This window comes from Opisthocomus hoazin, chromosome 12, assembly GCF_030867145.1.
Source record: "Opisthocomus hoazin isolate bOpiHoa1 chromosome 12, bOpiHoa1.hap1, whole genome shotgun sequence".
NCBI lineage: Eukaryota > Metazoa > Chordata > Aves > Opisthocomiformes > Opisthocomidae > Opisthocomus > Opisthocomus hoazin.
The window spans coordinates 2,426,853-2,451,064 of NC_134425.1; the positions used below are offsets into that span (position 1 = coordinate 2,426,853).

The window sequence follows — 24,212 nt, forward strand, 5'->3', positions numbered from 1 at the left end:
GCTCTGAGGGCTTTCCAGTGTTGAGCTGATCCTAGCAGAGCTAGAAAGCATCACCAATTGGAGGCTCTCCAGGGGAAAAATTCATCATCTCTTAAAATAAAGAGTGCACTTACTGATTTAAGCTCAGATCGGTCCAGCCTTCCTGAGCCACGCATTGCTCTGTGCAGACGTCCCTCTCTCCACTTGCAGGGGATGAAAGTCATGGGCATCATCCTGCAGTGTGAGCCGTCTCGTGCTGTTGAGATGCAGAGTGAAACCTGCTGAGCCAGCAGATGCCCACGACTCCTGGCTGCTGCTGAGCCTGGAGCTCCCCATCAGACAGAGGTCGCAGGAACAAAGCTGCCCTTTCTTCCGTGCTTTCAGATGCTCACCAAGAAGAGCAGGCACTAAACCAAGGGGTGGGAATGCTGCAGGTTGGGGAGCTCTGGGTCGCAGGACCATCTTGGAGCTGAATAGGAGTTGTTGGTGATGCTGTGTCAGATTCTCTGGCTTTGAAAATTGAAACCTGTGAAAGAACGGTGTGGTTTTGATCCCTGCTTTTCTCTGTGATGTTTTTTTATACAGTGTATTGATGTCTCATAAAACTGAGATAATCCCTTGCAATTCTTACTCTGTTAAGCCTTTGCCTTCTCTGTCAAGTCCGGGCTATTGAGAAGCAGTGAGCCGCTGTGGTAATCATCGTGCTCTTTCCACATCTTTATGCAGATTTCATGGTGTTTTCTTTTTTTTTTTTTTTTAAAAAAAAAAAAAAAAAAAAGACAACTTCATTACTGAGCTGCGAAGCCATGCTTGTGTCTTCCAAGACTGGCCAAGAGAGACTGTTGAGGGTTGAGGGCTGGAGACACATTTGTTTTCCTAGGCATTTCCAACACTGCCTGCTCAGCAAACAACAGTGTATTGCACCGCAGTGACAGTTGCATGCAGACATACGATGTGATCGAAGCCTTCCTGAAGGGTAACCCCCTGCTAGGAAGTTCTTCAGTGCCAGCACAGTCTGCAGATGCCATTGACAGACGAGCAGCTGCTCTTTTGCATCCTTGATTTTCTTGTTTCCCAGAGGCTGTCCACTCTTTCAGTATTGTTTTCCTTCGCAGGTTCTGTGGGCACTCCGTTGCCCGGGGTGGAAGTGCGCATTGCCACTGAGAGCTTGAAAAACGGTGGTCGTTCCTACACCATCCATGCTCAGGGAGATGAAGACAACACACAGGTAGTGCTCAGCCACGTTCTCTGCTGCTTCGCTTTGTCTCATGAGAAGTTCTCTCCTCCCCAGCCCTTTGAAGACCCGAGGATTGAGGCTTGCTCTGCTGTTACTCCCAGGAACTCAGTGATGCTATTTAGAGTTTTCTCTTTCTTACTGTAGCCATGGTACTTTATGGATCGCATGAGTGTTGTTCTGGCCTGCAAAGGAGAAGAACATCTGAGAGAGAACACCCCTTTGCATGGGGTCGGAGGGGAAGGCTGTGGTATAAGGGCTATGGGCTATGGTTGAAGACGATGATACTGTGTCTGCTGAGGCTGTTGATGCCCCAGAGGAAGGTGACGGGTTAAGTGGTGCCTGGTCTTTGGAAGCCAGGACAAAAAGTTGAAGTCTACTGCAGAAGGTGAAAACAAGGCATAGAAGGGAATTCAGGTGGCCCCTGCTAAGGACTAAGAGTCACTAAATATCTGCGGTCTGCAGGAGAGGATTAGTGTTGGAAAATCTAGAAATAGGATCTGTGTTTATTTCACTGGGTTTGATCAGGGGTTTAGCAGAGAGAGTTGGAAGGGCAGGGCTGGAAGCCTTGGGGGTTGTATTCTTTTTGAAACAGCGCAGAGTGAAACCCATCAGATTTCCATGAAAACCCAGCTCTGTGCTGAACTCCAGCTGCCAAGTGGTGCCTGCACCAGCAGTTCTGGTATCTCAGAAGTCAGGTATCCTTGATGATGAAGAGGTTGGGCCTCTTTCCCCATGAGCTGCCCCCGTGTTGGGGTCCTGCGTGTTCCCCGCTGCAGAAGCAGCCCCCAGCCCAAGGTCCAGGGTGTCCTGGTGCCTCAGCCCCTGTCTGTCCCCGCAGAAAAGGCTGGACAGGTTCTGCAATTCTGCCGTGTCTCCTTTGCACCCTCATTGCGGGTGCAGCTCGTGTCGCCTCCGGCAGATCAGCAGCCAGGTGATGTACAGGCTCGACTGAGTGGAGAGATGCTGTGTGCACGAGAGAAATTACATCAGCAGCTGTGGGTGCTGTGTGGGTGGGCGACAGACAGAGATACAACCTGAAATCCATGGCTTCACTCCTTCCTTTGGGGAAACAGCTTCTCGTCTAGCCGAGTGCACGGCAAGGGTTTCACGCAGAATCGCAGAATGGTAGGGGTTGGAAGGGACCTCTGTGGGTCACCCAGTCCAACCCTCCTGCCGAAGCAGGGTCACCTACAGTAGGCTGTAGAGGACCTTGTCCAGGCAGGTCTTGAATATCTCCAGAGGAGGAGACTCCACAGCCTCCCTGGGCAGCCTGGGCCAGGGCTCCGTCACCCTCAGAGGGAAGAAGTTCTTCCTCGGGTTCAGCTGGAGCTTCCTCTGCTTCAGTTTGTGCCCGTTGCCCCTTGTCCTGTCGCTGGGCACTACTGAAAAGAGCTTGGCCCCATCCTCCTGACACCCACCCTGCAGATATTTGTAGGCATTTATTAGGTCCCCTCTCAGCCTTCTCTTCTCCAGGCTGAACAAGCCCAGTTCCCTCAGCCTCTCCTTGTAGGAGAGATGCTCCAGTCCCCTCACCATCCTTGTAGCTCTTTGGAAAGAGCTTCCCAGTCTGTGACAGGGTATACCAGAGACACTGCTGGTGTAAGTACCAATGAAAAGGAAAAGCCTTTTCTTTCTCTAGCTTACCTGTGCTGGCAGCTGGAGGAGCCAGCAGGACCCCGGGCAGCCCCGCGTGGGGCTTGTGGTCAGGCTGCAGCAGGTTGTGTTCTGTTTTCTGATGCCGTAACAGGGCCCTGGATCCCACCCTAGATGTGCAAAAGGAGCCTGGGGAGAGCTGAGAGGGACCACTCTGGCCAGGGATTGTGGCTTTTATTTAAAACAAAGTGGTTTCCTGCTCTTTACTCTGTGTCAGTGCTCTTGCGTGGCTGGGCAGTGGGCGAAGCAGGAGACCTGGAGTGGCTGCTCCAGAGCAGCACTCCGTGCGTAGGAAGCCACGTCCCTTTTTTATCACTTCGCTGGATGAGATGTTCCACGCTTTTGTCCCCTCATCCCAGAGTTAGATTGTGTCCTTTTTTTCTCACTGTGTGGAACCGAGACATGAAATATAATGTGTCCATTTTAATAATGATCCTATAATGCTTTTCTTACCCTAAGGGATCCATAGGTGCTTTACAAATTAGGTCTCAGACACAAGAATCCTCATACTTCCAGGATGACATGTGGCTGTTGTTCTTCTGAATTATGAGAGGAAAAAAAAAATATAATTTGTTTTTTTCTGCTCAATACTCTTTCCCCTTCCTTCTGGTTGTGTTGAGTGACCAGAGATGGGGAGCCCAGATGACCTGTGTCTGGTGATAGAAGGCCACCACCCCTCAGGTCTTCAGCGAGCTGACACTCACACAACTCTTCTTTTTTCTCTGGCTTCAGGCTGCTTGAGTTTATATTTGGGGGCAGAGGAAATGCCCTTTTATCCCAGCCATTTCTCACATACACCCTTCAGCCCCCAGCACGAGTGGGTGAGGTCCATACCAACATCTCATGGTACTTCCAGGAACTCCCACCAGCGCTGGCGTTGGCCCCACGCCCCTCGCTGACATCTGGCTTTCCATCAGGCTCTCCCTTGGGGTTTTTTTGAATGTTCTGGTGAATTCTCAAGACGTCAGCTGGGGAGGGTGTGGGGAGGTGGTAGAGTTTTCCTCTAGGTGTTGGCTGATGAGTTGGTGCCTCTCTGAAGGACTGTACCCATCTCACCCACCGTGCTCCTTGTCCCAGCTTAACTGGGAGTTTCTTCAGGCTGAAAGGAGGGAAATGGTCCCATCTGCTTTGGGCCACCCTAGGAGACAGTGGCTGGGTGGGTACCTCCAGGACATCCACAGTATCTCCTGGAGCAGGGCAGAGCCACCTGCCTCTGTCCCTGGGACTGTCAGAAGGGCTGTGGCAAGGTGGGAAGAATGGTCCCTGCTCTCAGCATGTCTTGGCACAGACGGATGCGTGGAGATGCCAGGAGTTTGGTTTTTGTGTGGCCTGGGTATGGAGCGTGCCTCTCCACCGCGTGGCCGCTGGCGGGCTGGTGGCAGCCACGTTGGCACACCTCTGCTCCCAGTGACGGTGTGATTTAACTGCTTCACACCTGCGGCCCCAGGCAGAAAGCCTCACCTGCTGCCTGTCCCTGCCCTGAGATGCTGCTGCTGGCACGTGGTGTGCACCATGCTTGGTTAATGATTTATGTCAGAAGAGAGTATGTCAGTGGAATTTATTTAAAACAAGGAGGATCTGACAGTCTGAGCGCTCATCACGCTCCACCAGTCAAAGAAAGGCCTGGCTTTGTTTAAAATCCGCTCCTCCACGGTGGAGGGGCTGCCCCGCGATGACAACCGTGGTGTCACCCTCCCTGCCTGTGCCACCAGACAACCCTGGCGTGGTTCCTTGCTGGTTACAAGAAGGGATGAAGAAATATTTCCTCACCTCCCTTGGAGGAGGGCTCTGAGGCTTACAGCGCCTTGGCTGAGGGCTGGGAGGTCTGCGGTGAGGTCCCGGTGGAAGGACGGTGGTGGTGAGGCTGGTGGCAGGAGGCACGCAGCCCTCCCAGCGCCCACCCTGCCTGGGTTTGACGTGAGCATCCCCGGCCCCATCCCTGCTCCGGGCATTTCTGTCTGGTTTGGCATGGATGCTCTGAAAAATTATCAAACATCACGTAATGGATTGCTGGAAATAAACACCTCCCGGCAGCCGGGCGGGCACGGAGAGCACCTGCCTTCTGCTTCAGCTGCACGACTTTCAGGGCAGGGACCTCTCTCCGCACACGGAAAGCGCGGTGCACATCTGTGCTGCTGCACAGATAACAGTGAAACTCCCAAGCCAGAGCTGGTCCCCACCACGGTGGGGGCACGGGGCGATGCTGTGGGGTGGCCGGGCCCGGCAGCGCAGAGGGCGAAGAGCAAGCGCGGTGGGGCAGGTCTGGTGGGACGCTGAGCACGCCGGTGGGAGCTGGGCTCCGAGCCATCTCTTCTCGCCAGGCTCTCGGCTCCTGCGAGCAGGTGATCTTCGTGGCGGGGGTTAGGCGCGTTGTCAGGGCAATCTGCGAGGCGTTCACACCTCGGCTCCACTGTGCAGAAACCCTCCCGACTGCGAGCGGAAAGAGCGCCTGCCTTTGCCAAGGAAATTATTTGCTTAGCTCTACAGAGCCTCGCAAGGTCACCGCCTTCCCCGCTCGTGTTGGGCTGAGGTTTCTGCCTTCTGCTCCCTCTTGACAGCAGAAGACAACAGACTTTCTCAGAGCTGATTCTTTGCCACTGACGCTGTCTCTCCCATGAGATGCTGGGGCACTGCACCGTTTCCTTTCGCGTTGTCACCCTTTGGACGTGTTTGCGTGTCCTGCCGCAGAGCGATGCAAACAGGAGCTCGGCAGCGTCACGGCAGCGGCAATGGCAGAGGAAGGCGTGTGGGTGGCGGGGAGCTGGGGAGCGTTTCTGCTTTGCCATCCGGTAACTGCCTGAGCTTGCAGCAGGGGACTGCTGTAATTTGCAAAGCTGGTTTCTGGCACACCCTGATGATCAATAATCTACTTAGCTGAAAGTTTGCTGGATCTCTCTTCTTCCCTTCGTTTTCTCCCATCCCTTGATTGGAGTGCTGGATTCCTTTCATGCACGTGCTCCAGCCTTTCGATCTCCTTGCAGCTCTCATCAGCCTTGTGCTCCATTGCATCCAGTTTGCTTGGGTTTTCTACCTGGCTCTTGTGCTGCTTCCTTGCTAATCGTTGCTGCACCTTGGGCTGCGAGCTGCTTTCCTGAGCTGACACAGAGCCCCGTGTGATCTGAAGCTGCGCCGTCACTGCCAACGCCAAAACAAGGTGCTCCAGCCTGATGAGATCCCCTCACTGCACGGTCCGTTCCCAGCTGAGCATGCTCTGCAACCTGCTGTGGGACGGGGCCACCCACGGTGGGACAGCGTGGGCGGGAGGTGACACTCCCCAGCGGAGTCACAGTGCTTGGCACCCTGACACAGCGTCCCCCACCTCCTCCCGGCGCGGGAGCGTGGCGATGCGGAGCGTGGTCCCCTGGAGAGGTGCTGTCCTTCGAGTGCTCGGAGAAGTGCTTCTCCTCCGACGTGTCCCTGGGGAGCAGAGGTGTGGTAGATACACCAGCAGGCTGTGCTGCCATTCAGCAAGACCTGGATAGGCTGGAAAGCTGGGCAGAGAGGAACCTGATGAGGTTCAACAAAGGCAAATGCAGGGTCCTGCACCTGGGGAGGAACAACCTCATGCACCAGTACAGGCTTGGGGTGGACCTGCTGGAGAGCAGCTCTGCGGAGAGGGACCTGGGAGTGCTGGGGGACGACAGGTTAACCATGAGCCAGCAGTGTGCCCTGGGTGCCAAGAAAGCCAATGGGATCCTGGGGTGCATCAAGAAGAGTGTGGCCAGCAGGGCGAGGGAGGTTCTCCTTCCCCTCTACACTGCCCTGGTGAGGCCTCATCTAGAGTACTGTGTCCAGTGCTGGGCTCCCCAGTTCAAGAAAGATGAAGAGCTACTGGAGAGAGTCCAGCGGAGGGCTACGAGGATGAGGAGGGGACTGGAACATCTCTCCTACGAGGAGAGGCTGAGGGAGCTGGGCTTGTTCAGCCTGAAGAAGAGAAGGCTGCGAGGGGACCTTATAAATGCCTACAAATATCTGAAGGGTGGGTGTCAGGAGGATGGGGCCAAGCTCTTTCCAGTGGTGCCCAGTGACAGGACAAGGGGCAATGGGCACAAACTGAGGCACAGGAAGTTCCGTCTGAACATGAGGAAGAACTTCTTCCCTCTGAGGGTGACGGAGCCCTGGCCCAGGCTGCCCAGGGAGGCTGTGGAGTCTCCTTCTCTGGAGATATTCCAGCCCCGCCTGGCCGCGGTGCTGTGCAGCCTGCTCTGGGTGACCCTGCTTGGGCAGGGGGTTGGGCTGGGTGACCCACAGAGGTCCCTTCCAACCCCTACTATTCTGTGATTCTGTGATTCTGTGATTCTGTGGAAGCGGACGTCAGGGGACAGCAGAGCATTCCCTGCTTTGAGCCGTCCCACCTATTGCTCCTGTAGCCACTCACGCCCGAAGCAGCTCCGAAACATTTAACCTGCGTTAAGCGGCTGCCCGTTGAGCTTGTCTGGTCCTGTGGGATCAGGCTCTTTACCCAAAGAGCCTGGGTGTTGGCGTAGGGGAAGCCATCAGCGCTCCTGCTCACCCACGGCCCAGGGTGCTTTTTCCCCTGGTCTTTTTTTCCCTCAACTTTTTGGCAGGCCGGGGAGCTCGCTCTCTCCATGCCTGCCTCCAGCGCACAGGAAAGGGTTACAGCTCTCCGGCGCTGAACGTTTCAGTTTGCTTTGTTCGGTGCGATGCATATTTCATACGCTTAGCTTCCCAGCTGGCAGAGGCCTGGAAACCCTGCGAGCTGTCGGGTATTGTCTCTCTCCTGCTTTATTTGTTTGTTTGTTGGTTGGTAGGTTTTTTGGGTTGCTGTTTTTGTTGGATTTTTTATTTTTTTTTTTCCCCCTTTTCCAAATTGCTCGCTCGCACGAAAGCCAAACCCCAGTCCCTGACAATAGGGGTCTATCAGTAGATAAATGGTTTCACAGCTGTATCTAATGCAGTGCTCTAGCCAGGGCTTTTATGGCGAGTAATTTTCTCGTGATGAGGCTGCGAAGGGAGCCGTGCGGGACGTATGGGTTGCAGGAGCTGGCAGCAGGAGGACGCTGCAGCCATGGGCTTTTCTCCCCCCCCCGCAAAGGTTGTAATTATCTCGTTGTTTATCCATATGCAAGCTGTCGTCCTGGACAGGAACCGGCTCGGCTGCGGCCATCCCTTCCGAAAGCCACCAGCATCTCCTGGCCCCTCCTCCCCGTGCCCGCCGTGTCTCTGCCATCTGCTAGCAGCTTGCTGCTGGTCGCCAGCACCTCCACGGGGCTGTGGGCGTTGGGGGCAGCTGGCACCGTTGCCCTTTGTTATGACTGGAGGTCTTGGCCATTGGTGTCCCTCTGGAGGGGACCGGGAGTGGCTCCACCTCGCTCACGTTCATCCCAGATCTCCGCAGAAGCGACGTGGAGGTGCTTGGTCACTGCTGAGCTGCCAGGGTTGTCTTGGAGCCTTCCTCCAAGGTCCAGGCACCCCCTTGGCTGCTCCCCGTTGGTGGTGTGCCATGGGTGGGTGTGGGTGCTGTGATCTTGGGTGCTTGGCACCTCTCTGGGCCAGGTCCCATGTGGAGATGCTGTTGCACATGCACCTCTTGAGTGGTTGTGTCCTCTTCTCATCCGTGCAGGTGTTTTGAAATGGCTGGTGCGAGTGTACCTGGCTCTTCTCCTGCGTGTAGCTCCTGAGGCTAGGGATAGGCACGTGCCAGCCGTGACTGGGATTTCTGAAAATGGACAGGTAAGGACATGCTGGTGGGGCTGTGACCTTCTGGCCCAGAGAGTCCTGTCTCTGGCTGTCCCAGGCAGCCACCCTGGTTTCTTCCTATCCTATCCTGATCAGACCTCAGCCTAAACAAGTGGTCCTACACTTCCAGTACATCTCTTGTCCCAGTGGTATGATTTTTCATCTGTTTTCTTGTCCCTGCTGCATCCCATCCTTATGTACTAGTACCTCCCGCAGGTCCCTCGATGGTGAACCTTACCTCCAGCATCCCAGTTCCATCTCCTATCAGCAGCTCACTGCTGTAGGTGCAGGATGTGCCATACGGAGCTGAAGCCTCGTAAGATGCCTTCATCAGGACAGCAAGTCGCCAATTCAGGGTCAAACCGTTACTTGGGACTTGGGGTGAAATTCAGTTTGGGTGACAGAGAGCCAAATGCTGGCTGACGAGGCTGGCTGGCTGCCACAGGGGCTCGCAGGGTGCTTTGGGCTTCGTCTCCCCCGCCTGGGTCTTTCCCCAGCTCACGAATCTTGCCCTCAGCCCCGTGGTCTCTCCTGTCAGTAGCCACTGATGCCTTCCTGGGCAGGCAGCATGGGGAATATGTTGTTGAAGGCAGTCTCGATTAGATCTGCTGCTTTTCTTCCATCTGGAACATCAGTCCTCAGGTTTACTGGCACAATCCACCTTTGGTAAACTCAAGCTGTGTTTTTTTCCCATTTTGCATTTGCCTCTGCTTCTTCAAAAAACTCCTTCCAAAGCCCTCACGGTGTTGGACACTGCAGTTGTGTATAGTCCAGTTATGATTTCTCTTTCACCATGTTCCTCTCCTCAGTATCCTGTTGTGTGTCCTGCCCAAGTAATTCAAGTTTCTTCACTTTGTTGCCCAAGCTTCTTTCCTTACTGTATAAGCATTTTAGCTGCTTCTCATTGATCACATCCAGTTCCTTCGTCAACTCGGTCAGTAATTGCATTCTCATGTGTACTTATATCTCCTTCCTTCTTTCTGTCTGTTCTCTGATTTTTTTTATTTTTTATTTTTGGCCATAGCTGTATTTTATTTCTTCTTGCTACCAAAAGTGGAGGCAGAGATTATGTTAGCAGCATGTCCCCTTGTTTCTCACCTGAAAACTTTTAGTATCACGGGAGCAGCCTTGATCCCAGAAAACTGTTTCCTTGCACATTCAAATTGAATCCATCTGTCAAGAAGAACCCTCCTTCCACGAGGGTTTCCTTTCTGCTAACCTTTGTCGTAGCACCTCAGAATCTCTATTGATCTCTTTATTATTGCTTTATGCTTTCATTCCCCCTCGTAGGGGGAGGGAGACTTGGGATGTGTGTCCTTGGTCCCCTTCACCAGGCTGGCAGTCTTGGTGCTCCTAACATGAGGGACAAGGAGTGGATTCCTCTCTGGTCCCAGCATGGTTGGTTTGGTTAATAGGCATGGTGGTGATGGGTTGGCCGTTGGACTTGATGATCTGCGAGGTCTTTTCCAACCTTAATGATTCTCTGATTCTATGGCCTTCAACCCTTTTCTGTATCCTCGCCTCTGCCAGGGTGACTGGGGTGTTCATGTTTGACGTTGTGAGCCACGGGATGAAAGCGGGTCTCCTGCCAACACAGGCACGGGTGCTTGTTTCTCGTTGATTTTTGCAGCCTCACACCCGAGTCCTTCTGAGCTGTGGCTTCAGCCCACGTGCTTACAGCCCACCTCCTCCCGCGATGCACTTGTTGGACCTCCGCCAGGTCGTGGAGGCTCTTGGTGCTGTAGCTTGTCTTGGAGGTGTTTGCTGAAGAGCCCCGGACACGGTGGGGAAGATACAGAAGCAGAGACCAGAAGTAAAAGGGTCGGTCTCTGCCCCAGACTGCTTCCAGCCAAAGGGAGGAGGCACCGGCCGCTGCGGCGTGGTTTAGCACAAGGAAGCAATTAGGGGTTCTCGGGCAGCGTGATCGTCTGTAGTCACGGCACATCACAGCCTCGCTGACCTCGGCTTTTAAGTGAGGCTTATGAAAAACGAACCGAAGGTGGGCTGCTAATTGAATCCTTGCCTGGTCCTCTGCCTGCCCCCGAGCAGAAAATCGGAGCGGGCGTTGCGAGGGCACGTCAGGAGCCTTTCTCTAATGAAGAGAGCTGGGGGAGTGGGAAGATGTGCTGACATCTCGCCTCGTTTATTATCTTCTGAAGCCTGCAAACAAGAGGGATGAGAACAGCGGCGTGGAGAGCTGTTGGCGTTTCTGGAACAGTGTTACATGGCTAATTTATGGTGTTAATATAGATCAAGAAGTTTTGGGTCCGTGGAACAACTGTGGGGAGGACTGACCTTTCCCAAACTTGGGTATTTTTTCTTTTAGGGTCATCTGGACTTAATCAGTCTGGTAACTTTTAAAAATCAGTATTGCCTAAAAATATATACAGTTACTTTTGTTTTCAGTGGAGCAGCGTTTGCTGCAAGCAGGGAGTTGGGTTCTGTGAAAAGAAGTGTCAGTGTTCCAGCTCCGCTGCGCACCAGCCTTGCTTTTAAATTTATAACCCTCCAAAATGAAAAGTAAATTGATTGTGTTATTCCCAGCCCTTTTATAAAAGTTAACATTGCAAAAACAGATGTGAAATGTGGCCTCATAGATTACAGTCTGGGCTTGGGGTTTTTTGGTTGGGTTTTGTTTTTTTTTTTCCCCTTTCTCTGTGCTGTGTCCCTGAGGAGCAGAAATCTGCCTTTTTCCAGCAGGAAGAAAATTGTTCTGTGTCTAAATTGCCTCCTGCTTGCCTTCTGCAGGATGCTGCAGGACACGGAGCTCAGAGGAACGATAATGCTTTCACAAAAACACGCGTCTTAGCAGGGAATTTTTAATTACGAATGTGCGTGAGAGTTCAGCTTGCCTGGGAATTTGGCAGTGCTCGAGCAAGGCTCACACCTCTAGGACATCCGTTCAAGTACGGCCCAGAGAGACAGTGATTAAAAGGCACTGTCAAGCAGATTACTGGTCTCCAGCTTCCTTTCAGGAGGCAGGTGAGCATGTCCACACCTCCCTCCTCACCCACCGCGCCAGTCCTGGATCTAGCGTGATCCCCCGGTCTGGAAAAGCAAGGTCTGGGCAAAGCCTGCGGCTTGGATGCCGTGTTGTGGGAAGGCTTGGCTGTGTCGCGGCGCTCTCCGGGCCACCGGCGCGTTGAAGGGCTGAGCCAGTGGTCTCCGAGGGACGGCGAGCGGGTCTGGAAGCGCCGGTGGGAGGTCTGCAGCAGCGTGGTGGTGAGCGTGGCAGGGCGGCCGTGCTCCGCAGCTCGACCCTGGGGTGCAGGGTGGGACATGGGGCAGTTTTGCAGGCTTTGTTGTATTCTTTCCCCTGCTCTGGTATGTTTTGAAAAAAAAGAAAACCAGAAAAAAGTGACTACTCTGTGAGAACTGCTAAAAGGGCTCCATTAGTTCCATAAACCTCGCACGTAGAAATTATTGTCTTCTATTAGTCATTTAAAAGGCTAGGTTGCTTAATTATTTTGATCACAGTAATCACTTATTTACAAGGTGGGGAAAAGCGCCAAGCACTTCCAAGCTGAGCAGCACAGCAGGGCTGTGGCAGCGGAGGCAGGGCAGCAAAACGGTTTCCTTCCTCCCCACGAGTGTAGGGGCTTTTGCTTTGCTTGGTTCCATCAGCGATGGTGCCCAGCCCTCGCGTGCTCTGGGCTGTTCTCTCCGGCTCTGGCAGCAGCGGTGTGAAGGAGCGTGGGGTGCTCAGAGCCCCGGGGTGATGGGAGCTGCAGGAGTGGGGTTGGCTGGGGGAACTGGTTCTGCATGGAGCTAGGGCTGTGGAGGAGAGCGGGCTGTGACTGGGTAGGAGGGTGGAACAGGGAGCAGGGACCCAAGGGCAGAAACGTAAGTAGGGAAAAGGAGAAAGAAAATAATGTGAGGCTGCAAGGGGACCTTAGAAATGCCTCTAAATATCTGCAGGGTGGGGGTCAGGAGGATGGGGCCAGACTCTTTGCAGTGGTGCCCAGCGACAGGACAAGGGGCAACGGGCACAAACTGAAGCAGAGGAAGCTCCAGCTGAACCCCAGGAAGAACTTCTTCCCTCTGAGGGTGACGGAGCCCTGGCCCAGGCTGCCCAGGGAGGCTGTGGAGTCTCCTTCTCTGGAGATATTCCAGCCCTGCCTGGCCGCGGTGCTGTGCAGCCTGCTCTGGGTGACCCTGCTTGGGCAGGGGGTTGGGCTGGGTGACCCACAGAGGTCCCTTCCCACCCCTACCATTCTGTGATTCTGCAGGGCTGGAAGTGCCCCTCGCACTGCGCTCCACCCCATCCAGACAAACCGCTCCCTGCAAACGCACTGCCTCGCGCTGCTGGGGCGCAGGAGTTGCAGGGTCCCTCTTGAGGGGAGATGCTCTGATCCACAGCCCTTGGTACTCACCCAGGGAAGAGGTTCAGATGATTATTTTTTGCGGGCCAGAGTCTGGTAGAAGTGAAGTGTGCCCTGCTGAAACTTCCTCCCAGCGTCCCGCTGCTCCTTGCAACCTGAAGAAGGTGTTTGGGTATTATTTTCCTAAAAGCTGTCTACCTTCTTCCCAGTCCTACCAGCCCAATAACAAGTGATTACCTCCCCTTTCAAGCCTCGCCTTCCAGGCTTTCACTCTGTGTCTTCCCCATGTTTCTGCTTAGGAATGTGCAGTGCCTCCTCCGCTTCCCAGCGAAAGACACGCCGCTCTGAGCCTGCCTCCATAAAAGCCCCTAATTCCATTAAAGTCCATTACAAGCTCCTCTCCCGCAGTTCCCGGCGGAGCGCGGGGCAGCGTAGATCAGAGACCGCAAGAAAACAAATGGCCACTTTGAACAAATCCCAGGGCCGCTTGCCAGGCGGGGATTCCCAGCTATTTACAAACCGCCCTTGCTTCCTCCTATTAGAGAGGTAAAATGGAAGCAGGGAAAATATGCATTTTATAATCACCCAGATTTAGTCCTTCAAAGGATTTATTACAACCTTTTATTTTCATGCGTGGAAAATGTAATCTTATCTAGTGTGCCGGCTGGCCCAGCTCAGCTCGCCGAATCGGTTTTACAGCAGAAAGCTATCAAACAGCAACCTTCGGGGGCACGCTGTGCCTGGGTGTTAAAGTTGCTCCAACACATTAAAGCAGTTGAAATGTGCGTTAAAATATGGCACCAGGAGAGGAGGATATCTGCGCAATTAGCAGTCTGATGCTTTCAGCAGCTGCTTGCGGCGTCGATCCCGTGTGTCAACAACGGGTGCCACTGAGAGCTGACGGAGAAGGGAAACAAACACACGAGCCGCGCTGCTGCCGCTGCAAAAAACCCGCTTTCAAAGTGGGTTAGCAGCCAGCTAGCCCGGTGTACGTGGGATTTGAGCAGAGACCGGGTGCGAAAGGTTGTAGGAGATTAAATGCTTTGAACCCTGAATTTTAATTGATGTTGTTTGCAAGCAGCAGAAGCTGCTGGCGCCGGGGTAGTTTGCGTCCCCTCTGCTACGCTGGGGAGCAGTGCCAGTGACATTCTGAGTTCAGCAAGCAAAATCCTATTAAGATAACGTCACGGCCTTTCTGTTTTACTGTTTGCAAGCCAGCCATAACATCATTAAATTACACAACAGGGAGGTGCCTGCTGCCAAGGAGCTCTGCTCGAGATAAGATGTGGGCTGAGCCGCTGCCAAAATTTGAGTTGATATGACAAGAAATTTGGAGCTGGTTCAAGGCTTGATTCTCACAAGAGATCGCAGCGTGCAGGTAAACGCTGTGCAGGATTGGTCCCTGGGGCAGCTCTGCGGCTCTGATCCGGGGCACGGCGCGGGGTGTGCAGGTAGGGCAGTATCCGGCATTGCCGGCCGGCACCGCGCGACGCCTGCGCGGGGCAGGGCTCAGCCGGGCGGGCTGGGACTGAAGGCATTTGCGGTAGCTGAGTTCTTGTGTTCAGCGCCCACAAGCAGAAGACAAAATCTGGCAGGATCTGTAGATGAAGCTCAGGCAGCTGTTCGCAGGTCCTCGCCATCCTTACCTCCGTCACCCCCCTTCCCAGCCCTTTTTGGGGAGTCGGAGGCAGCCCCACGGCTAAAGGGATTGACTTCGGAGGCTCATGTTAGTAATTAACGCTCCCATAATGTGAGGGCAATTCCGATTGTCTGGTCTCTGTAGCCGAGATGGGGCAGATGGGATCCAGCGGGATGTGCAGGGGGGTGAGCGGCGTGGAGTTGACCCCTGGGGAGGAGAGGTGCCGCTGGCAGGGTTGTAAGGGCTGCGTCACCCAATGGGCAAAACTGGAACTGGGTATACTGGGGGGACTGAGGTGCTCAGGGAAGTTGCTTGTTTTGTGATGCCACAGCTGGACCAGCAGGAAAAGGAGTAAGAAGAAAGAGCCACAGTGTAAAACCGAACACAGCTTCTCTGTGACAGCACTGAAACCCTGCCTGACCCACTTGCATCAGCCACCGTGCCCCTGCTGTGCTTTGTGCCTCTTGCCCTTTTGCTGCTGCAGGTGTGGAGGTTTGGTCCTGGGCTCTCCAGGACCTCAGATTTCTCTGTGCTGTCTTGCTTGTGCATAGTCTGGACTTCAGGCTCCTTTTTTCACATCCCCTGGGGAGAACTCGTCCAGCACCATCCTCACCTTGGCATCACTCAGCGAAACTCCCATCATCGACGCCAAGGACTTGTTTCTCCTGCAGCATCTTCCAGGCAGTGGCGGTGATGCACAGCCAGGGCTCTGGGGGCTCAGCCCAGCCCGGGACGTGCAGAGGTGTTTGGATGGTTCTGTAGAAGTGCCTGGGCTGTATGGGCTACGAGGATGATGAGGGGACTGGAGCATCTCTGCTACGAGGAGAGGCTGAGGGAACTGGGCTTGTTCAGCCTGAAGAAGAGAAGGCTGCGAGGGGACCTAATAAATGCCTACAAATATCTGCAGGGTGGGTGTCAGGAGGATGGGGCCAAGCTCTTTTCAGTGGTGCCCAGTGACAGGACAAGGGGCAATGGGCACAAACTGAGGCACAGGAAGTTCCGTCTGAACATGAGGAAGAACTTCTTCCCTCTGAGGGTGACGGAGCACTGGCCCAGGCTGCCCAGGGAGGTTGTGGAGTCTCCTTCTCTGGAGATATTCAAGACCCGCCTGGACAAGGTCCTGTGCAGCCTGCTGTAGGTGACCCTGCTTGGGCAGGGGGTTGGACTAGATGACCCACAGAGGTCCCTTCCAACCCCTACTATTCTGTGATTCTGTGAAAGCCCTGTGTCACCCCATCCTCCAAGACAGGACAATAGGAGGAAATGACTTAAAACAAAAATTGAGCCTTAAAAGCAGCTTGCTAAGCGTTTTCCATTAGAGAAGCTTGGTTTCCAGCAAAGGCTGCTCAGAGACACGAAGCCTGCCCTGCTCTGGGATTCTGCCTGGCGCTCCAGTTCTGCTATTACTGCTTTCCCTCGCGGCTGCGTTTCTGGCACTGCTGACTTTCGGGGTCCCAGGTGTATCTTGTCCGTGTTGCAGCAGCTCAGGTACAGAGTGGCTCGGAGTTCCCGTTACCGGGATGTTCTCTGCACAGGGATGGAGCAGTGTGCAAGCACATCTCGCAGTGACTTTCCATCCCAGCAAAGGACTTTGGGCTGACACAGTCCCACAAGCAGTGGGTTCGTGCCTCTCTAGTGCCTCGTCTCTTAGCCTGCCTGTGTCCTTATCATTACAGAGCGATGGGTGTGCAGGGGAGATGAGATACTGTGCCATGGCAGGCAAGTCTGTGACCTTCCTGCCATTCTCCAGTTTCCATAACAGCAGGATATTTGTTTTGTTGCCATAGAAAACCTGCCCGTGCAGGTTTGCAGGGTCTCGAGTTGTCACTACAACCATTGCCTTCCAGTGAGCCCGAAAGGAGCCGCGTGTCCCTGAGAACAAATCAGATGGTGTTTCCTGCCACCTCCTCGGGGGGAAAAAAAAGTGTTAGAGTGACAGTTTTGGAAAGCAAAGTTTTCTATCTGTCAGCAGAGCAGACAGCAGCATGGCACAGTCATGGGATCGCATCGTCCCCTGCCTCCCCTCGCCTCGCAGCGGCTGTCCTCCTGTGCAGGAGAAGCGTCCTCGTCCCCGAGGACACTGCAAATCTAGTCTGTCTAGGGTGAGTCGACGTCAGACCAGGATCCCATCTCCCACCTGCTGTGGGACAGTGGTCCACGCTTCCCTGCCCCGGGGAGCGCAGGGCTTTGCCGCTGCCGGCCCAGCGACGGGTTGCTGCCGGTGCCCAGCAGTGCGGCTGGTGGCCGGTGTCCCCCATGGCTGCGATTTCCTTGGCTGAGTTGTCCCATCACCCTTTCAGCTGGCTGCTGTCGCTGTGAGATACACGGGCCTGGAGGGCAGCAGCACGCTGAGGGTGGGACTCGGAGCTGTCAGGGATGCGTGGGTCTGGACAGGCTGGAGAGCCGGGCAGAGGAACCTGATGAGGTTCAACAAGGGCAAGTGCAGGGTCCTGCCCCTGGGGAGGAACAACCCCAGGCACCAGTACAGGCTGGGGGGGACCTGCTGGAGAGCAGCTCTGCGGAGAGGGACTGGGAGTGCTGGGGGACGACAGGGTGACCATGAACCAGCAGCGTGCCCTGGGTGCCAAGAAGGCCAATGGGATCCTGGGGTGCATCAAGAGGAGTGTGGGCAGCAGGGCGAGGGAGGTTCTCCTCCCCCTCTGCTCTGCCCTAGTGAGGCCTCATCTGGAGTCCTGTGTCCAGTGCTGGGCTCCCCAGTTTAAGAAAGATGAGGAGCTACTGGAGAGAGTCCAGCGGAGGGCTACGAGGATGAGGAGGGGACTGGAGCATCTCTGCTACGAGGAGAGGCTGAGGGAGCTGGGCTTGTTCAGCCTGGAGAAGAGAAGGCTGAGAGGGGACCTTAGAAATGCCTCAAAATATCTGCAGGGTGGGGGTCAGGAGGATGGGGCCAGACTCTGTTCAGTGGTGCCCAGCGACAGGACAAGGGGCAATGGGCACAAACTGAAGCAGAGGAAGCTCCAGCTGAACCCGAGGAAGAACTTCTTCCCTCTGAGGGTGACGGAGCCCTGGCCCAGGCTGCCCAGGGAGGCTGTGGAGTCTCCTTCTCTGGAGATATTCCAGCCCCGCCTGGCCGCGGTGCTGTGCAGCCTGCTCTGGGTGACCCTGCTTGGGCAGGGGGTTGGGCTGGGTGACCCACAGAGGGCCCTGCCAACCCCGACCATTCTGTGATTCTGTGATTCTGTCTTTCGGGACGCAGCCTCTGTGACCCTCTTTCATCCATCCCTCAAGAGCCTCCGCTGCGGGGAAGGACAGTCTTGCCGTGGAGAGGTGGGAGACGGGCTCCCTGAGGGGTGGGTACCCTGACCAGGTGCCTGGAGATTGCAAACACGCTGTCTCTGCTGATGTCCCCTCCCAGCATCCCACTCCTCGGACCGTGCTGAGGCTCTGGGGACAGCGAGTGGGGACAGGGGGGGGTTTCCCAAACAGTTTCCTGGCGGAGAACCTGACCCTGGCAGAGGCTGATGGGTGCTGCGACGGGAGCAGGGTGCAGAGAGCTCTTGTGAAGCCGGTCTGCATCAGGCCACCCAGGGGTCAGAAAGCACCATCCCTTTCCCAAGAGTATTTCCCGACCCTTTTCCCAGAGTATTTCCCACATGTTTGCATGCGAGACCTGTCCTCTCCTCTGCCAGCAGCTGGAAGGCGTCAGCCTGCCGGGACTGCGGTTCCAGGGTGGCAGTTCTTGTTTTTGTGTGACGGGTGTATATTTTGAGTGCTTTTAACTATTGAAGGCACTTAGGTGAGCCCTTCCACCTGAAGAAAGAGGTCCTGCGGGTGGGCAGGCTGCGGCAGAGGTTGGCAAAGGCTGGGAAGGCACACAGCGTGGGTCCTGCTTGTCCCCCGCCGCGCTGCGTGGCAAGCCACGGTGCCGGGGGACGGTTGGTGGAGGCGATGCGGCCGCAGGGACGATGCTCGCTGCTGCTCCCCGGGATGCATCTGCTGTGTGCTTGTCCTAGGTGACACCGGGTCTCGAGGGACAAGAAGGGGAGCTGCTCGTGAAGGGACCCTCCGTCTTCCGCGAGTACTGGAACAGACCCAGAGAAACAGCAGATGCCTTCACGCCCGATGGCTGGTTCAAAACAGGTACTGCGATGGCTTCCCCACGCGTCGGGGAGAGGGGAGACAGCAGCTCCGCTTCAGCCCCAGGGGTTCCCCGGCTGCTGGGGGGGGATTTAGAGATGGGGGGGGTCACAGCCTGGCTGGGGGTGCGCGCTGGGCGTGCTTCCAGACGCTGGGCTCAGGGATGGGCTTTGTTGCGGCGGCCGTAATTCGTCAGCCAAGTAACGGGGTACGTTTGGGAGTGGAAGCGTAAGATACTGGTGCTTTATGTTTTCTGGGGACTTAAACTTTGCAACCTCGGCACCTGAACGCTGGGTGGGATTTAGCTTAACTTACACGGGGACCACATCAGCGGCAAACTCTGAGTAAGCTCCGCGGTGCCGGATCCGTCCTGGTGCCAGCGTGCTGTCTGCTGGGGAGTTTGCTCTCCTGGTCGTGCCTGAGTATTTGAAGAGAACATGTGCGGGGTGGAAGCCATGAGCGTGGGCAGCACGGCTGCACGGGGTGTCCCTGGGATGGTGGGCTTGGCCGCCGGGGTCGCGTGGGAGCTTTCCAAGGAACCGTCATTTGTCAGGCAGAAAACAGTGATGGATGGAAAACTGAGCTTTCTGGGGAAAAACAACGGGCGTCTCCAGTGTGGGAGCGGTTCGGGAAGAGGTTTTGAAATAGCCAGAGCGTTTTTTTTGAAGTGAAAACTCTGAGTTTTCCAAATAAAGAGACCTTTTAATTTGAAACCAAAGCTTATTTTATTCTTACGTGTGATGTTGTGGAAACGCAAAGGAAATGTTTCTTCTTCTGGGTTTCTCAGGATGTGCCTTTCCCTTTCAACTAAGAGAACTGTTTCTAAAACATGAAATGTTTCCAGGGACGGGAACATCTTTGGTATTTGCTTCTTTCAAATCAAATTTCATCAGAAGATAATACCCTAATAATAATAATAATAATACCCATTGCAGGTGGGTCCTGTGTGCACCTTGGTAGGTTTTATCAAATATCTGCAAACAGAAAAAAGATCCCATTATAGATCCCGTGTGATAGCAGCGGATGCCATTGGGACTGTCCCTACCTGAGGCTGCTGTGACTGGGACTGCAAGTTCTCGGAGGAGAGCTCTTGAGTCTAATCCTGCCCATCATGTGGGATAACAAACTCAGGAGGATACCAGGCTGAAGACCCTTCCCCAATGGAATAGATGTGATGGGCCATGAATAAGTTATGTGCTTCAAATTACACCTCCCGCTCTGCGCGTGGCGTGGCGAGCGGTCAGAGACCTCCTCGGTCAGAGGTCCCTGTCCCCCAGCGCCGTTCTGCCACTTCGATGAAATACCAAACCAGCCACGGGACGGGTTGGCAGGCGCTGGCCTTGGCTGCCGCTTGGCATCTCGGCGTGCCCACCTCCCTGCCACCCCCGCCGCCGGCCGGGAGCCCTTTGGGCAGTGGGGGAATGCAGGCAGAGCGTCGGTCTGCCCGCGCCGAGCCCGACTGCCGGTTGATCTTGCCGGTGCAGAAGGGCAGGATGGCTCCTTTCTGCCTAACCTGAACATACACGCGGCTCTGACTTTCCCATTCCCCTCTTGTACCGCGTGTCAGCAGTGCCATCGAGTCAGGAGTCGGGCTGGATTTCTGATGCCTTCTGCGTCGCCTTGTTTATGTGCGGTTCTTGAGGAAGCTGTGATTTATTGTTATTGTCATCCTGAAGCAGACGTGGAGCTGCCACTGCCGGCAGTGTCACCGCGGGTCCCCATCCCGGGCAGGTACCGCAGGCTGGGACTGGAGCATCATCAGGCGATGCCGGGTGTGGGGCAATCAGCTTTAAAAATTTTTTTTAGTCAACACTCCTGATGAATATTTCAGATGCAAAGGAATAGCATGCATTAATTATTGCAAAGAGATGTCTTTAGGAGAAAATGATTTTGAAATTCAGTTTAATTTCATTGTAATGCGCCGCAAACAGGAAGGGAGTATGTGTGTTTAATTGGCTCTCGGGGGTAAGGCCGGGAAGATGGCATGCCTTTGTCACAGGCCATTAGTGATACAGACTGCATAATGAGAGAGTACAATCAGCTCACAGCTGCCGGCTCCTACGGGGAGAGAATGATATTAAATAGAAATCAGTATAAATTAAACTTAACCCTTTCATCAGCTGAGCAAAGCTCAGAGCTAGAAATAAGGCGGGGGGGGGAGCGGAGACAGGCGTGGGGGGATCGGGGGGTGCCTGGCCGGCCCCCCCAGCAGCAGACCCCTGGCCAGGCTGCCTCCCCGACATCCCCCACCGCTGCCTAGGCAGGACAGCAGGCTTTTAACTCTCTTCCCCATCCCGTTCCCCCACTCTTTGCCTTTCTTTCCTTTCATTCCTCTCCTGACCGCTTGCTCGCTCTCTCGCGGATGTCAGATCGATGGGGCTGGTTTTTTCCCAAGGCTCATTTAGCCGGCAGTGCTGCGAGCGAGCCCCATTGCCCCTTGCTCTCCCTGCCCTACCCCGCCGCGGTGACAGCCTTTGGGGACCACTCGGAGATGGCAAATGTCCCTGTGGTGGTAATAAAACCACTTCAGGGAGCCGAGGATGTTGTGTGCTATGACAGTGCCTGGGATCTGGAAGGTGAATTACCCCCATTGAGCAGTGGTGGGTAACTGGAGTGGAGACCATACTGGCAAAACCTGGAAGAGGCAAAGCCTGGCTGCTGCTGGGCTGTCATCTGAATCTCTGCCGTTTGCAGGTCGTGTAGGTCAGCATTTTAAAGGTGAGGCTGTGTGCCTGCGCGCGGTGCTCCCAACACCCAGGCAGTGGGTGTCCAGTTCTGGGCTCCCCAGTTCAAGAAAGATGAAGAGCTACTGGAGAGAGTCCAGCGGAGGGCTACGAGGATGAGGAGGGGACTGGAGCATCTCCCCTACGAGGAGAGGTTGAGGGAGCTGGGCTTGTTCAGCCTGGAGAAGAGAAGGCTGAGAGGGGACCTTAGAAATGCCTCTAAATATCTGCAGGGTGGGGGTCAGGAGGACGGGGCCAGACTCTGTTCAGTGGTGTCCAGCGACAGGACAAGGGGCAACGGACACAAACTGAAGCAGAGGAAGCTCCAGCTGAACCCGAGGAAGAACTTCTTCCCTCTGAGGGTGACGGAGCCCTGGCCCAGGCTGCCCAGGGAGGCTGTGGAGTCTCCTTCTCTGGAGATATTCCAGCCCCGCCTGGACAAGGTCCTGTGCAGCCTGCTGTGGGTGACCCTGCTTGGGCAGGGGGTTGGACTAGATGACCCACAGAGGTCCCTTCCAACCCCTACTATTCTGTGATTCTGTGAGTGGTATTTCTGACTCCGTGCTAGCGTTCCGCTCGCTGCCGGACCCTCACGTGCGTCCCCACCGAGTGACCTGCAGGTCACCTAAAGCAGATGATGGTGTGATCACGTCCGCCAAGGACACAGGGAGAGTGCGCTCAGCTGCGGCAGGGACGGGGTTTGGAGAGGGTGAACTTGGAGACAGTGCAGGTAGCTCCTCAGCTGCTGTTGTTAATGGCAATCTGAGAAACCAGCAGGTCAGGAAATAAAGAATAATTACGACGAAGGGAACGGCGGCGCGTTGCTCGTGCTGCAGCTCGTCGGGAGCCGGTCCCTGGAAGGGATGTGCGATGAAACAGGGGCTGAGGTGATGTCTCCGCTTGCCGAGCACCGAACGCAGGCTCTGTGCATACCCTCGCTGTGCAATGCTGCCGTCTCACGAGGTGACGTGTCCTACTGGCTTTGCCAAGTGTCATCAGCTTGGGGCTCTACCTGGGTATCTATCCTCAGAGTTTACACCCGCACAGCCGAGAGTCACCGCGGCTCATTCCCCCCTTTCGTTTTGTGACTGGAGCTCACGCGTTCCCAGCAGCGGTTCCCTTCCGTACCAGCCCCCAGGGTGAGGGATGACGCTCAGACCTTGCAAGGTGCCTGCTGAAGCGGTCCGTCGGGTGCTTTTCTGGGCTGCTTCCTGCAATGCAAGGCTGACAAAGGAATCTTGAATTTTGAGGTCTTTTCTGGCTGCAGGTCATTAATTTCCCCAGTACCTTCCTCAGGCCAGTTCTCTGTTTCTGGTTGCTGTTCCTGTAAATTGAGTTATTGTGGGTTTTTTTCAAAAAGTGTAGGAACCAAAAAGAGAGTCAACACTTAATGGCAGCAGTCATTTTCCTTTCTGATTGACAGCTCCTTTATTAAAATACCCTTTTCTCCCACGAAACTGTCTTCTGCAAGAAAACAACCTGATGCTGAGCATTGGGGATGGTCCTTCCCTCCATGACAGGAGACAGAAAGGAGCGGCGCGGGCTGTGGCCACCGGCGGTCTCTCTGCAGCGTGCTCCTGCAGCTCCCCGCTCGCTTGCTAGGGAAATCTCGGAAAGACCAGGCACTTAGCTCAACAACTGCCAACCTGTGTTTCCTCCTCCCCGGGACGAGAGGCGGATGCCGTGTGTGTGCCGTGCGGGAAGCCAGCGCGGGCGTCCCTCTGCAAACGCGCCCGTTTCGTGCCTCCAGTTAGAGGAGGCTGGAGGACGCGTGTGTCGTCTGCTTTTTTTTTGTTTATTTGAAAAACAGCAGACGAAAAGGCGTGATGCTGCAGCGGCTTTTTGATGAATTCAAGATTGTGGCTCTGGAGAAGCCTTTGAACTCGTGGCGTTGCGTCGGTGATTTACTGTTGCTCCCATCCTCTGTATTCCCTCCGATTTGCACCGTCGTCTGCCTGTCTCTCCATCTCTCTCCTTTCCATCAGAGTGAATTTGATTATTTTTATTGTATTAACGCTGTTGACAGAGCTGCTTAGATCAAAGTCCCCTCCAGTCATTTCCAGGGAGGCTGCTGGGTACCCACCTGCTGTCGTACATCCGAATGGCACCGAGCCTTTGGAGACCCACACAAGCCCAAAGGAAAAATGCCTGCGGCCGCCCGTCTCCTGTCACTGCGCTGCCTCCCCAGCTGCCCCGCGCCCTGCGGGGTGAGAGGCAACCTCCGGGCACGCTCACAGGGCCACGCAGATGATCCGAGGGCAGGAGCACCTCTCCTACGGGGACAGGCTGAGGGTGTTGGGGCTGCTCAGCCTGGAGAGGAGAAGGCTCCGGGGTGACCTTAGAGCAGCTGCCAGTGCCTGAAGGGGCTGACAGGAAGGATGGAGAGGGGCTTTTCACAAGGGTGTGTAGTGATAGGACAAGGGGGAATGGCTGTAAACTAAAAGAGGGCAGATTTAGATTAGATGTTAGGAAGAAATTCTTCACCATGAGGGTGGTGAGGCACTGGCACAGGTTGCCCAGAGAAGCTGTGGCTGCCCCCTCCCTGGCAGGGTTCAGGGCCAGGTTGGATGGAGCTCTGAGCAACCTGGGCTGGTGGAAGATGTCCCTGCTCGTGGCAGGGGGGTTGGAACTAGATGATCTTCAAGGTCTCTTCCAACCCAAACCATTCTGTGATTCTATGACTTGTAAGTTACTTTTTGAGTCCTCCTGGAGTCTACCACAGCAGGCACTAGACTGTTTAAAATATGTAAGTACCTCTACATGGTGCCTCTGGGCACTTCTCATGGTGACTTGTCCTGGCGCACGCTTCCCCCTCTGTACTCTGCTGCAGTCTGCTGTCTCCAGCAACCTGGTCTGGTGGA

General features: G+C 55.0%; 1 protein-coding gene across 2 annotated transcripts in view; it reads left to right on the plus strand.

The window, feature by feature from the left end:
- The window catches only part of ACSF3 (acyl-CoA synthetase family member 3), a 75,215-nt gene that overhangs the window by 21,752 nt on the left and 29,251 nt on the right, over positions 1-24,212 (plus strand). For both annotated transcript variants that reach the window (XM_075433951.1, XM_075433952.1), the window contains 2 exons: positions 1,095-1,207; positions 18,505-18,631. In XM_075433951.1, coding sequence (XP_075290066.1) covers positions 1,095-1,207; positions 18,505-18,631 — 240 coding nt within the window. The remainder of the gene's footprint in view (positions 1-1,094; positions 1,208-18,504; positions 18,632-24,212) is intronic.